Source organism: Catharus ustulatus, chromosome 2, assembly GCF_009819885.2.
Source record: "Catharus ustulatus isolate bCatUst1 chromosome 2, bCatUst1.pri.v2, whole genome shotgun sequence".
Taxonomy (NCBI): Eukaryota; Metazoa; Chordata; class Aves; order Passeriformes; family Turdidae; genus Catharus; species Catharus ustulatus.
The window spans coordinates 82632960-82644996 of NC_046222.1; the positions used below are offsets into that span (position 1 = coordinate 82632960).

General features: G+C 41.2%; 2 protein-coding genes across 7 annotated transcripts in view; one reads left to right on the plus strand and one right to left on the minus strand.

The window, feature by feature from the left end:
- CLDN10 (claudin 10) overlaps window positions 1-3709 on the plus strand; it is a 53889-nt gene extending 50180 nt beyond the window's left edge. The window contains exons 4-5 of one of the 2 annotated variants that reach the window (XM_033051425.2): window positions 2671-2778; window positions 3497-3702. In XM_033051425.2, the coding sequence (XP_032907316.1) occupies window positions 2671-2778; window positions 3497-3611 (223 nt within the window). In that variant the 3' untranslated portion in view covers window positions 3612-3702. Of the gene's footprint in view, window positions 1-2670; window positions 2779-3496 lie in introns of both variants that reach the window. The other variant, XM_033051424.2, reaches the window with a different exon arrangement.
- Window positions 3710-3837: 128 nt separating this feature from the next.
- DZIP1 (DAZ interacting zinc finger protein 1) overlaps window positions 3838-12037 on the minus strand; it is a 39715-nt gene continuing 31515 nt past the window's right edge. For 4 of the 5 annotated variants that reach the window (XM_033051419.1, XM_033051420.1, XM_033051423.2 and 1 more), the window contains 4 exons: window positions 11506-11708; window positions 11039-11169; window positions 6434-6605; window positions 5151-5680 (listed from right to left, as the gene is read on the minus strand). In XM_033051419.1, coding sequence (XP_032907310.1) covers window positions 5598-5680; window positions 6434-6605; window positions 11039-11169; window positions 11506-11708 — 589 coding nt within the window. In that variant the 3' untranslated portion in view covers window positions 5151-5597. Of the gene's footprint in view, window positions 4112-5150; window positions 5681-6433; window positions 6606-11038; window positions 11170-11505; window positions 11709-12037 lie in introns of those variants that run through there. The other variant, XM_033051421.2, reaches the window with a different exon arrangement.

A 12037-nucleotide genomic window follows, 5' to 3' on the forward strand; every position in this document is an offset into this window, starting at 1 on the left:
ATCCAAATTATCTAACTTCCCATATATACATTGATATGCAATTGAAAATTTTGAGTTTTCCTCCTAAGTACCAGTATAAATCAGAAAGGATGTGTTGTCTGAAGATGTGGAGAAAAGACCCATCAGGACAGCTCTCCAACTCTTTCACTTGGCAGTGTGGCAGTCACCCAAGAAGGGCCATACACGCAATCTGTTTAATTATGGTATAATAATGAATGTTGCTTCAAAAGGTCAAACAATCCCACCTACTAATGCCAAAACCCATGTCTTCTGTCCCAACTAGTAGGTAACACTCAGGTACCCCTTTTCTACCCAGTTCTATCAAATATAGTCATTATTTCCTTTTTGTACAATTGAAGAGTTTGAGGAAGGGAAGACAGTGCTTGGTCTCCTTAAATCCCTCAGCTTTTGGTCAACCATTTTGTGTTGTTAGATAAAATTATGGAAACTTGTGTTTCCCACTTTCTAGGCAAATAGTCTTGCCAAATAAGTTGTTATTTCAACAGCCTTCCTGGATCTTGGTCCAGCTCTGTTTTCCAGCACTGGTGATCTGCATCAGCTTCTGTGGGGAGCCTAATCCTGGTCCTCGTACCTTAGGTGTGCTCTGGCAGTCCTGTAGGGATGGAGTGATCCCCAGGAGGGGGCTTACCTCACATCTGAGCTAATCCCTTTGATCTACTGTTACAGGTCAATGAAAGAGGTGCCTTGAAAGTGTTTTAAAAGTGCACTTTGTATTTCTTGCATGTTGACTATAATGGGATCTTAGGTGATGAGCTCTGATGTGGATCTCTCCTTCTAATCAGAGAACCCCCTGTCTTGAAGAGACAGAAAAGAGACAGAAATCTCCTTGAGCCATATGAAAACCATAGCAAAGTGGTTGGAAATGTGAGCATAAGTAGAATGAAAATTTTACAGGTTTGGCAGTTTTTGAAGTGAAACAGGACTGGGTGGACAGTTTTCCAAGCTATGGCTCCCAGCAGTTTAAATTGAGGGTTGGGTCCATAAGCCCCATGCTGGTGTTGAGGAAGGGTTCTGTCAGTTTATTTCAGCTTGAGCTTGGTGTCTCTAGCGAGACAGCCTGAACAAAGAAATCCTTGGGTGTTTATGCCTTCACAATCTGTGCGCCTGATCCTCACGTGCTCTTCACAAATCTTGCATGTGCCTCTTGGTCCAGTGATGATTTATGGTCTGGGGTCTTCTAACACCTCACTGGGCTCTTGAGTGTTTCAGCAGTGCCATTTTGTAAAGATAGAGGGTTTGCAGAACAGCTGACAGGTATTTTCACTTAGATATTTTGGTAATGTGGAATTAGGGCCTGTGCACATGGAAATGTTCAGAACCAGCTGAGAAGTGCAACTACACAGTGTTGCAGTTGTACAGGCAGGCTGTCAGCAGGGGCTTTTATTTGGCTGCCTCACCACAGTTGACAGCAAATGAGTTTAGTAGCATCTGCTCGAACAGCACTGACTCCTGGTTGATAACTGTGGCTGGATAGGGGCAAGGGCCTATGTTTCTGTGCAGGATCCCAGAAGTCTGGAGGAGATAAAGGTCTCCTTAAGGGGAAACTGCAGCAGAGAAGAGCAAGAGAAACACAAGTGTGTTCTGAAGATGAGGAATAGGAGACTCTGGAGACTGTTGGGGTGCAGCCTAATGCAGGTCATCCTAAAATTGCTTTAAGAGTGGTGCTCAGGCAAAGAGCTGGGGAATGGAGCAGACAAGGAGCATCCATGGTTTGCTGCTTGTCTTGAAGCTTCAGCACTGAGGGGAAAGAAAATAATCTCTTCCCAATGCCCTTCTTTCCCTTAATTCCCTACTGTTTCTTTAGAAACATGGACTTTGAGGGGTAATGCTCCTAAAGTACCACTGTCTCCTCCCAGAGACAAATGGAGCAATTCCTGGCAGCAAACAGTTTGTGGCTGGCCCAGGCAGCAGAGGGGATCATTGCTGGTGATTGGGAGCTCTGCCCGTGGATGTGCTTGGGAGCAGTTTCTTCCAGAGAGAATCCAGCCACAGGCACTAGAGAAGGAGAAAGATGCTGGAACATGCACCTGTGTGTGCAAATGCTTATACCAGACACACCTGTGCATGTATATGCATACATAGCACATAGGTGCATGTATATTGCATATGCATATTATGCATATGTACAAACCCTCATGTTTTAAGCAGGTGGTGTGGGGATGATGAAGGATGGAGTCAGATCCTGAGAGCCAGAGGGAAAACTTAAGGAGAGTTGTAGGCAGAATTTGTAGTCTCTGGCCCAGCAAAAGCCTTAGTCCAGTTTGGTTTGGGAGCCAACAGGAACAAAACTGAAATGGAGAAACTGGTGCTGTAAACAGGCCAAAGAATGACATAACCCCACAACAAAGCAATCCAGGAGGAGATGCACAAATACCAGGCCTTTCCCTAACCCTAACCCCTAACCCTGACTGAGCAGGGAGAGAAGCATTGCCCAAGTGTACTGCAGGGGCAGAGTTTGCCTCCTGAGTCAGAGGGAAATAATGAAAAGAACGTGGGTGAATGGCAGAGCTGCTAATTTTGTGGTGAATAATTTATGTGTCAGTGGAAAGTTATTCACGGAAAAATATTATATTTAGGTATTTTAACCTGGAAATAAACCTGTTAAATCCATGCTTTCTTTTGTTAAATACATTTATTGACTTCTTGTAGGTATGAATTAGGAGCAGCTTTGTTCATTGGATGGGCTGGAGCTTCACTCTGCATAATTGGTGGCATTATATTCTGCTTCTCAATAGCTGAAAACAGTAATTCTGCAAGGTAAAACACAAGCTGTACTTACTTAAAGAAATCAATACCTCGGCAGTTTTACTTGCTATATATATGCAGTTTTGATTACTATTCTAAAACACTTTATAATGAGATTCTGAAAAATTGTGTGGACAATAGAAAATAAGGGTATTTGAGGATAATGCTCTGTCCACTGTTAATAAAAATAAGAAAAGCTATTGACTCAGAACAAATACTTGTGAGCGATATATATATATATGTATTTCATAAATTTACTAGAGCTGCAAAACAGTGCATTCACTGATGTAGGAAAAGTAGTCAGGTGACTTTACAGGTGTGAATAGACAAGTTTCTTTGTTCTCAAATCATCAGATCAAAAGCAAGTAGTGGTGGCAGTGGGACCTCCAGCAGCTGAAGAGGGGTGATAACAAAGAGGAACAGCGTTAGGGAGTAACTATTCACCTAAGATCTGCCACAATTTAAATTATTTCGTGATTAGGCCCTAGTTTACTTGGCTGTGAATGAGGGATATGTGTGACAGAAAAGTGTAGACAGATCCAAAGACAGATAGCTGGAGTGGCAGTGTTTAACTAGAATGGGACCACACAGAGCAGGAACATGCCCCATCCCCTGAAATTTATAGGTACATTCCCATTAATTTCTTCTAGCTTTATTACTAGAATGCCTGGATGCAGAGATGTCAACTGTATGTGGGATGAGCTGTAAATGGTTGTTTTTTTCTCTTCAGGAGGGGGTATGCCTATAATGGAGCCACATCTGTGATGTCTTCTCGTACAAAGGTCCACAACAGTGTCCCTGACAAAACCCCACCCAAGCACTTTGACAAGAACGCTTATGTTTAGTTGCACTCTTGGAAGACTCAAAGCGTTTTTAAACATGATTTTGTACGTTTCATTCAGAGTGATTCCCCCCACCCCAACCCCCATGTACTTACCACTAATGACTTTTACAAATATTAACTTGCAGCTTTTTACATATTGATGTAAATTTTATTATATAATATTTTAAGATTGATGTTGGTATTGTAAAGTTTGTACCTGGAAATCATGAGCTGATGTTGCATTCTTGAAAAAAAATAAATGAGGTATTTACTAATTCAGTTTGTCATGTCAGCTGCTTTTGGGAATGGCATCACACACATCATATTGGCATACTGCAGTTCAAAAATTCAGCTAGTGTTTTTTCTTTGTCTGTCCATGGAAATGTGATGACTTTTGAGGGAGTATTTGTACAAGTCAATAAGTAAGAAGAGAGATTACCAATAACCACAAAATGCTTTCTAGACTGAGTCCCTCAGATCAGACACAAACTCAGGTTTGTCACGAAGTTTGAACTGATGGACCTGTGGAGTTTCAATAAAAATTAGTTATTTTGGGACAAGTGTAAATATTAAAAATGAACAGTCCTATTTAATAATGGCACAGTATAGAAAAAGTTTTGTTCTGATATTATCTAAATTACATTAGAACTACTAAGTCAAGGTTCTTTTTGTTTTACATTATTTTTGTACTTCATTTAAGTAGAAATACTACTATGTTTTTTTAAGAAGGCAGCCAATATGGATAAACCAGAAATGTCAAGTACTTCTGCAGTGCAGGTCAGTGCTTTTCTTATTGTGGCTTGACATTGTAATTTTTTTCCAGTTGTCCTTTTATACTAACAAAACTCAACTCCAATACAAAAAAAAAAAACCCAACAAACCAACTACCCCATGTAGAAGACATTTAATGAGGATTAGTTTTAGAGCTGAGGCTTTTCTCTTTTCATTTGGCATTTATTGTAAACCATGGTAGAAACTTAATAGTTTAATACATGGACACATTTTCTTTAAAATGTTGACAATTTCATATAAAGTTCATGATAAAATACAAGAAAATATGCATTAAAAATAGTATAAAGTAATACACTGCAGTATATTCTGTTCATTGGTTAACAGGCTTTCTTGCAAGACCGGTTTCAATCTTTAATGTAAACATTAGAGGCAAAACCTTCACCTCAGAGAAATGAAAGAGACTTTCACCACTGAACTCATGAGTGTGCTGGTTTTGGCTGGGGTAGAGGTAATCTTCTTCACCGTGGCTGGTATGGGGCTGTGTCTTGGATTTGTGCTGGACACAGAGTTGATGATAGAGATGTTTTTGGTATTGCTATGCAGGGCTTGCACAGAGCCTTTTCTGTTTTTCATACCACCACATCGGCGAGGAAATTGGGGGTGCAGGGGAAGTGTGGAGGGGATGCAGGTGGGACAGATGACTCAAACTGACCAAAGGATATTCCAGACCATTCCAGATCATGCTCAGTATATACAGTGGGGGGAAAGAAGGAGGAAGAGGAAGACATTGGGAGTGATGGCATTTGCCCTGCTGCTCCTGGGATGGCTGAACACCTGTCTGCCCATGCAGAGCAGTGAATTAATTCCTTGCTTTGCTTTGCTTGTGTGTGTGGCTTTTGCTTTCTCTATTGAACTGCCTTGATCTCAACCCACGAGTTTTCTCACTTTTACTCTTTTAAGTCTCTCCCCAGTTCCACAGGTGAGGGAGTGAGTGAGTAGCTGTGTGGGGCTTGGCTGGGGTTAAACTGCCACAAAGAGAGAGAAGAATTACTTTGCTTCCAAATAGACATAGCTAGGAATGCATATTTCAATAAATAGACATAGCTAGTAATGGATATTTCCATATTCTTTTTCAGAGTCAGACTAAAAGACACAAGAGCTCTGTAAACAGTATTCCTTGTTCTTACAGGACCAATGAGAGAAGTTACTAGTAAACACTTGATGTTTTCACCTGCATTTTGAACCCCAGCAGAACCTCCCATTAGGAATGGAACAATTATATATCTGAAGAATCACTCCAGTCTGTCACAGTGACTAAGCTGCTTTTTAACGTGCTTGTATTATCAGCTTCATGAAGGCCTGTTAAACAGACAAAATGATGATTAGTGATTAATACTCTCCTGGGGATATTTTCACTTTGTATTTGTCTATGAGATAAAATGACATGCTATGTGAGCAAACACCTGTGGACTTCAGGAAGTCCCAAATTGCAACCAGTAAGGAAATTACACGTGTTGATAATATGTAGATTGTTTCTCTCCCAGAACATAAAGCACAGTACAAACAGAGAGTGTCAACCTTACTTTCCCTTCAAAAATTACCAGAAGTATCTTTAGGTAACTGGCACAGCTTTAACCTTTACATGCACTGAAATGTTAGGGTTAGAAACTACTGCATAAACTATATATAAGATTGAGGCTTTTGCTTTAGCACTAGTTCAAATATTTATCTCAGCCTGCTAAGTCAGTTAGGTATCTCAAACAAGCCTGAAATGTTATTATTCCCCAGATGAAGTGAGTTCCTTTCTCCCTTAAATTTGGGAAGAAAAAAAATCTTGGATGATTAATTTTTAAGATGAGGTTGAAGCCTGATAATATTATGATTTACAATCTCAAATTTAAGTTGACATCTCTGTATACTTATATGAGTGTGTGGTTTATGTATCATATATCATATAAATCATATATCATAAAAACATATTTACATGGCAAGAAACCAAACACAGAGCTTTTCTTGTTCTTTTCTTACAAAACACCATGTATTGAATTACAATGTGTAATACACTATGCTTAATTCTCCTCTAGGTGGGTCAGTCACTTATGAATATGTTACCTTCCTCCTTTGGCACACTTTTCTTGGGAAGGCCCCATGCATGTACCACAGATGCAGCATTGGGCTCATTTTTCTGAACTGTCATCGCCTTCTGACCTCTGTCATCTTTCATCAATAAAATGTCTTCCTCTACTGATGAAATAGCCCAATCATCTTCAACAGCTTCTGTGAGCTAATAGAGACAAAAAAACCAGGCATTTTTCCTCTGTCTGTTCAAGCTGTGCTGAGTTCTTTCCTAAACTCAGCAATGTGAAACTGCTAAAGAAAAATGCACTGGCACATGGCCTTTATGAAATCTATCATCATTTAAAATCCACATTAATTCAGTTACCTAAATGATATTAATTCACTGTTTTCATTCCAAAACTAAAGGACTATCTTTTCTGGGATATCCCAGTGAGATGAAAGTCCTTTAAGCATTAGAATGTAGATTACAGTAAATTCACGAATACAAGCCGCACTGATTATAAGCCGCATCTCTGGGTCTTGGCAAATATTTCGGTTTTTGTCCATAGATAAGCCGCACACGAATATAAGCCGCTTTGTCGTTCGCAGCGAGGACCCGCGTGCAATTAGTAACAGAACCGCGGGAGGGCGGGGTTTACTGGCTGAGCTAAGGCTGTGCAGGCTCGGCCCGCTAGGGGCCGCTGACGGGGCCAGGTGGGCCAGCACGGTGCTGCAGCTCGGGGCCGGCCGCCGCTGCCACTGGGCTCGGTCACCCCGGGTCGGCGCTGCCCTGCGGTGGCAGGCAGGGACGGAGCTTCCCCTGCTCCTACGGCAGCGGCGGCGGGCGGGGACGGAGCTTTCCCGCGCCCGTGGCGCCGGCGGCGGGCAGGGACGGAGTTTCCCCGCTCCTGCCGCGGCGGCGGCGGGCACGGACAAAGCACCCCGTCGGCTCCCCGAGCCGCGGCAATGGCTGCGCGGGGCTCCCATCGGCTCCCCGGGCCACAGCAATGGCTTGCGCGGGGCTCCCATCGGCTCCCCGGGCCACAGCAATGGCTTGCGCGGGGCTCCCATCGGCTCCCCGGGCCACAGCAATGGCGGCGCGCGCTTCCCCCCCCTCCCCGGGCCGCAGCAATGGCGGCGCCGGCTTCCCCCCCCTCCCCGGGCCGCAGCAATGGCGGCGCGGGCTTCCCCCCCCCTCCCCAGGCCGCGGTAGGGGCGGCCCGGGTCCCCCCTCTCCTCCCCGGGCCGCGGTAGGGGCGGCCCGGGTCCCCCCTCTCCTCCCCGGGCCGCGGCAATGGCGGCGCCGGGCCCCCCCCGTCTCTCCCCTGGGCTGTGGCAGAGGAGGAAAGAGAGCTCTCCCGCCTCTCTCCCCGCCCCCCGTGCTGCCTGCAGGGAGCCAGGCTCCACCCGCAGTGCAACAAAGTAGCGATTTGTAACAATCGCAAAATGCCGACTTTGCAGCTGCTCGGCTCAGCACTCTGGCAGGCACTTCTGAGGTTGTATTAGCCGCTCCTGATTATTAGCCGCATTTCCGGTTTAGGAGCAAAATCTTAGTCAAATTGGTGCGGCTTGTATTCGTGAAATTACTGTACTTATATGAAAATAAAGATACGACATGCAAGGTGGCAGTTTACAAGCATTCTGTAGTCAAACTAGGAAAAATATTGCAATAAAGGCCTTTTCAATTTAAAACTAATTTCTTTAAAGAGAAAATTAAATGAAAATTTTAAAAACCACATGCTGCTCAAACTTTAAATATACATTCCCCTCAAGACTCAGTGTCAGCATGTACAAGCATATTTTAATTAAGTGGTGGATTTGTATACTAAGTTCACAAAATGAGAGTCAATTTAAACAGATAAACCTGAAGGCAATGAGTCCATGGTTCCTCTTACCTCATCTGCCTGGCAACTAAATATCTTCATTCAGCTTTACCAAGAAGAGCTACAGCATTTCCCTATTTTTCAGTCAGATGTGGTTTGATTGATTTGAGCTATTTTTAGAGAGCTTAACTGTGCAAAGCTAACAGTGGTTTCTCACAAAGCTAAAACCTTATTTCACTGGAGTCTCCAGTATTATAGTAAGGATCTAGATGGTGTTTCCATTGCACAGAAGAAGAGTTCAGGTGCTATTAGAGAACATGTAAGGTATGTATATGTTAGAGAAAAATCAACAAATATGAACGTGTCGTGTGTCTCGAAAGTGGGGAAGAGACTGCAGTAATGCTTTATCTTGCAACATAACTCCATTTTAACATTGTAAACTGTTTTTCAAAAACTGACAGATCTGCTCAGTGTGCTGTATTATTAACATACCAGAATTCATTATTGTGCTGTTTCAAATTATCTGCATTTGGAGGGAGCGGTAATGGGAAGGTCAGTCGCATATATTGAGAAATGCTGGAGGAAGAGTTTCCTCAAACATTCAAGAAGTCCCAAATGATTATTAAAATTAAAAAAAAATAGAGAGATAAACTGATCAACTTCAAACAGAATTCAGTTTTTATCGAGTGTAAATACATGGCACCAATCAAAACTGCTATGGACTTATATAAAGATGTCTACATTAAACGTATAAACATGAGCATAAATATATGCATATAATTACCAAAGCATACAAGATGGTATGTTCTTCTGTAAAGATTCCAGAAAAAAAGTAGCAGTGCCGGCCCTGGTTTCATAAGCTGATTCTGAACTCATCCTGTCCATACAGGATCAGGGACACAATGTATTCTAAATTAATTACAGCAACAATATTTTTCATAAAATGATGGAAAGGTGTGGGTTGGAAGAGACCTCAAAGATCATGGAGTTGAACTCCCCCACCAGGGGAGGGAATACCTTCCACTAGACCAAGTTGCTCAAAGCCCCCTGCAACGTGACTTTGAACACTTCCAGGGATGGGGCATCCACAGTTTCTTTGGGTAACCTGTTCCAGTGCCTCACCATCCTCACAGTAAAGAATTTCTTCCTAATATCTAATCTAAACTTACTGTCTTTTCATTATAGTCTAATTTTCTGTCCAGAAGGATCTCTTCCATGATCTTTCTGGGCACAGAAGTGAGACTAACAGGCCACTAGTTCCCAGGGTTGTCCTTCTTACTTTTTTTAAAAATGGGTTTCTTTTACTTTTTTCCATCAGAGACTACAGATGACTTTTCCATTATCATAGAAGAATAGCTTGGCAACTATATCAACCAATTTCCTTAGGACCCTGGGAAGCTGGGGGGTGGTCCCATGGACTTATATAAGCTCAGGCTTCTCTCAGGGTTTCAAACTCAACCTTCTATGACAATAGGAGGGATTTAATTCCCCCAATACATGCCTTAAGGTTCAGGGGCTTGAAAGATGTGGGAAGAGAGATTATCTGTGAAAACCATGGCATTTTTAAAACATAGGTTTTAAGGTTTATTTTGCTACAGGTCTTTGCTCTTAAAGCCCAAATTCCTGAATACAATGACCCACCATCTAAAGATCTTTACAAAATCATCCTGCCAATTTAACTGTGAACACTTTATGGTCTTGTAAAAATCTAACATTACAAAGAAGTTGGAAGCAACACTAGATACAAAATTGCACTATAATAGTCATGTCTGCATTGATAATTTTGAGTCTGGTGAGACTTGCAGCTCCCACACAGCCAAAGGACAACTTAGGTGTCATCGATGGCAATTGCAAGGACACAGACTAAATGGGATTATGCTACCCTCATGGCCAAAGTTGATTAAGACAATCACTCCTTTCTGGAAAATGAAACACAAGTGTCCCTGTTTCTGATGAGTTTCAGATTTAACTCACAGTCAGGAAGCCCTAAGGTATCAGTTTTATTATGGATAACAGGATTCTCAGTAATTATTATTTGCTAATTTAGTGAAAAAATACTGTATTGAATGCTAGAACTAGTATCTGTCTTTTTACTTCAATCTAGTAACAACTACTCAAACTGAAAAAAATCACTATCTTGACTTCTCATTTGGAGTAACTTTTGCTCCTTTTAATAATTGTTCAGGCAAACACTCCAAATTGCAGTAAAATGGTGTACCAATTATAGACCTCTAAACTGAGAAGACCTTAAGAGCCTGAGGGGTAAAGAATCCATTGTGCTAATATTCTGCTGGTGAACACATGCCATACTCAATGGACAGCAACAGATTTGATGTAATCTGAAAGCAGTATGTGATTGTGGATTGATGCAGATCAAAGACCAATGGAATTTATCCTCTCATTAAAACGTATTTAAGAGACCCATATTAGATAAAGCTCTAGTAATAATGTATCTAAATATCAGATAAGCAAATTCCTTTTTTCCTCTAACAAAACAAGACACTAAGAAAACAAGTAAAGGAGGACTCTATGCTGCTAGAATAGAAGAATGATACCATGCCCAAACTTTGAGCTGTAGTGCTCCAAACTAATAAAGGTTTAAGCTAAAAAAGCAGTGTGGATGAAGTTACTTGCCACTGGTCCCTTGCTAGCACTTTTCTATACACCAGTGCAGGTATACCAAATAAGACTACTTAGCTGTAACTCCAAAACTGTCTTGGAGAATTAAGTTCATTGCTATATCAAAATGCTTTCAGCATTTAAAAAAAAAAAAAAAAAGGTAACATACATGTAGTTCAATTACTTAATGTAATAATGATAATATTAAAAGCTATACCTTGGGTTCTTTGACCTCTTCTTTCTTAAAAAATGCCTGTGCAACATTAATTCCTCCAGCTGGTTTGTTCTTATTTCCATGGTTAGAAAGAGTATCTCCAACTTGCTTGGCCAGTTTTTGAATAACTGTTGCTAAAATTCAGAAAAAAAAAAAAAATCGACAGTTTCCATTTGCAAGGAGGGACTTTACTGTAAACTCCCTAGAAATCTTCCCCAAAAGTAAAAATAAGTAAAAGAAGTCTCTCTGAGACAAAGATTGTGTCTTTTTCTACATTTATCTAGAAGAACATGATACACATCTCTAAGTAATACATAAACAGAAAAACAAATTGTTTACCTATATATATATATATACACTCAAGACTAGGTAGTCTGCTGTCATTATGTTTTCTAACACAGAAATATTACCAAGAAATGCAAAATCTTGCACAGATGTTATAACATCCATATACAAATGCAGTGAAAAACCTTTAGGAGTTTTGGCAGGTGTTCCAATTTCTTCAATTCCATTTTCCTCCATTGCATCCCCGTTGCTTTTGCCAGAAGGCTTCTGAAAAGCATGGACTATGCTGCTTGATGGTTTTGACCACTTTTGCAATTTCTCTGGTGCTACATAAGACTGTTTCGTATCATCTTCATCAGCTTCTTCCTCCGAACTGAATGGTGGTGTTCTAAGGAAAACCAAGTACAACATGAGCGCTCACTGGGTTTCAGTGCGTGCACCAACGCATACACGTTTAAGTTTCCTTGTATTTTCCTTTCCAATAATGTGCATTTTTCTTAGTGCAAAAGACAGAATCTCCCCCAGATTTTAATTATTAAAAAAATTAAAAGAAATCATGCTGCTAATTAAACTCAGAAAGTTATCCCAAAATGCTGTCTTATACACACATGACTCTTTCCATCTACGCAACCGACTTTACAAAACAAGAAACTAATTTAAAACAAGTTTTGCCAGGCAGTCACAGATGGGCATTCATGGATCAGCAGCTAAAGCAAA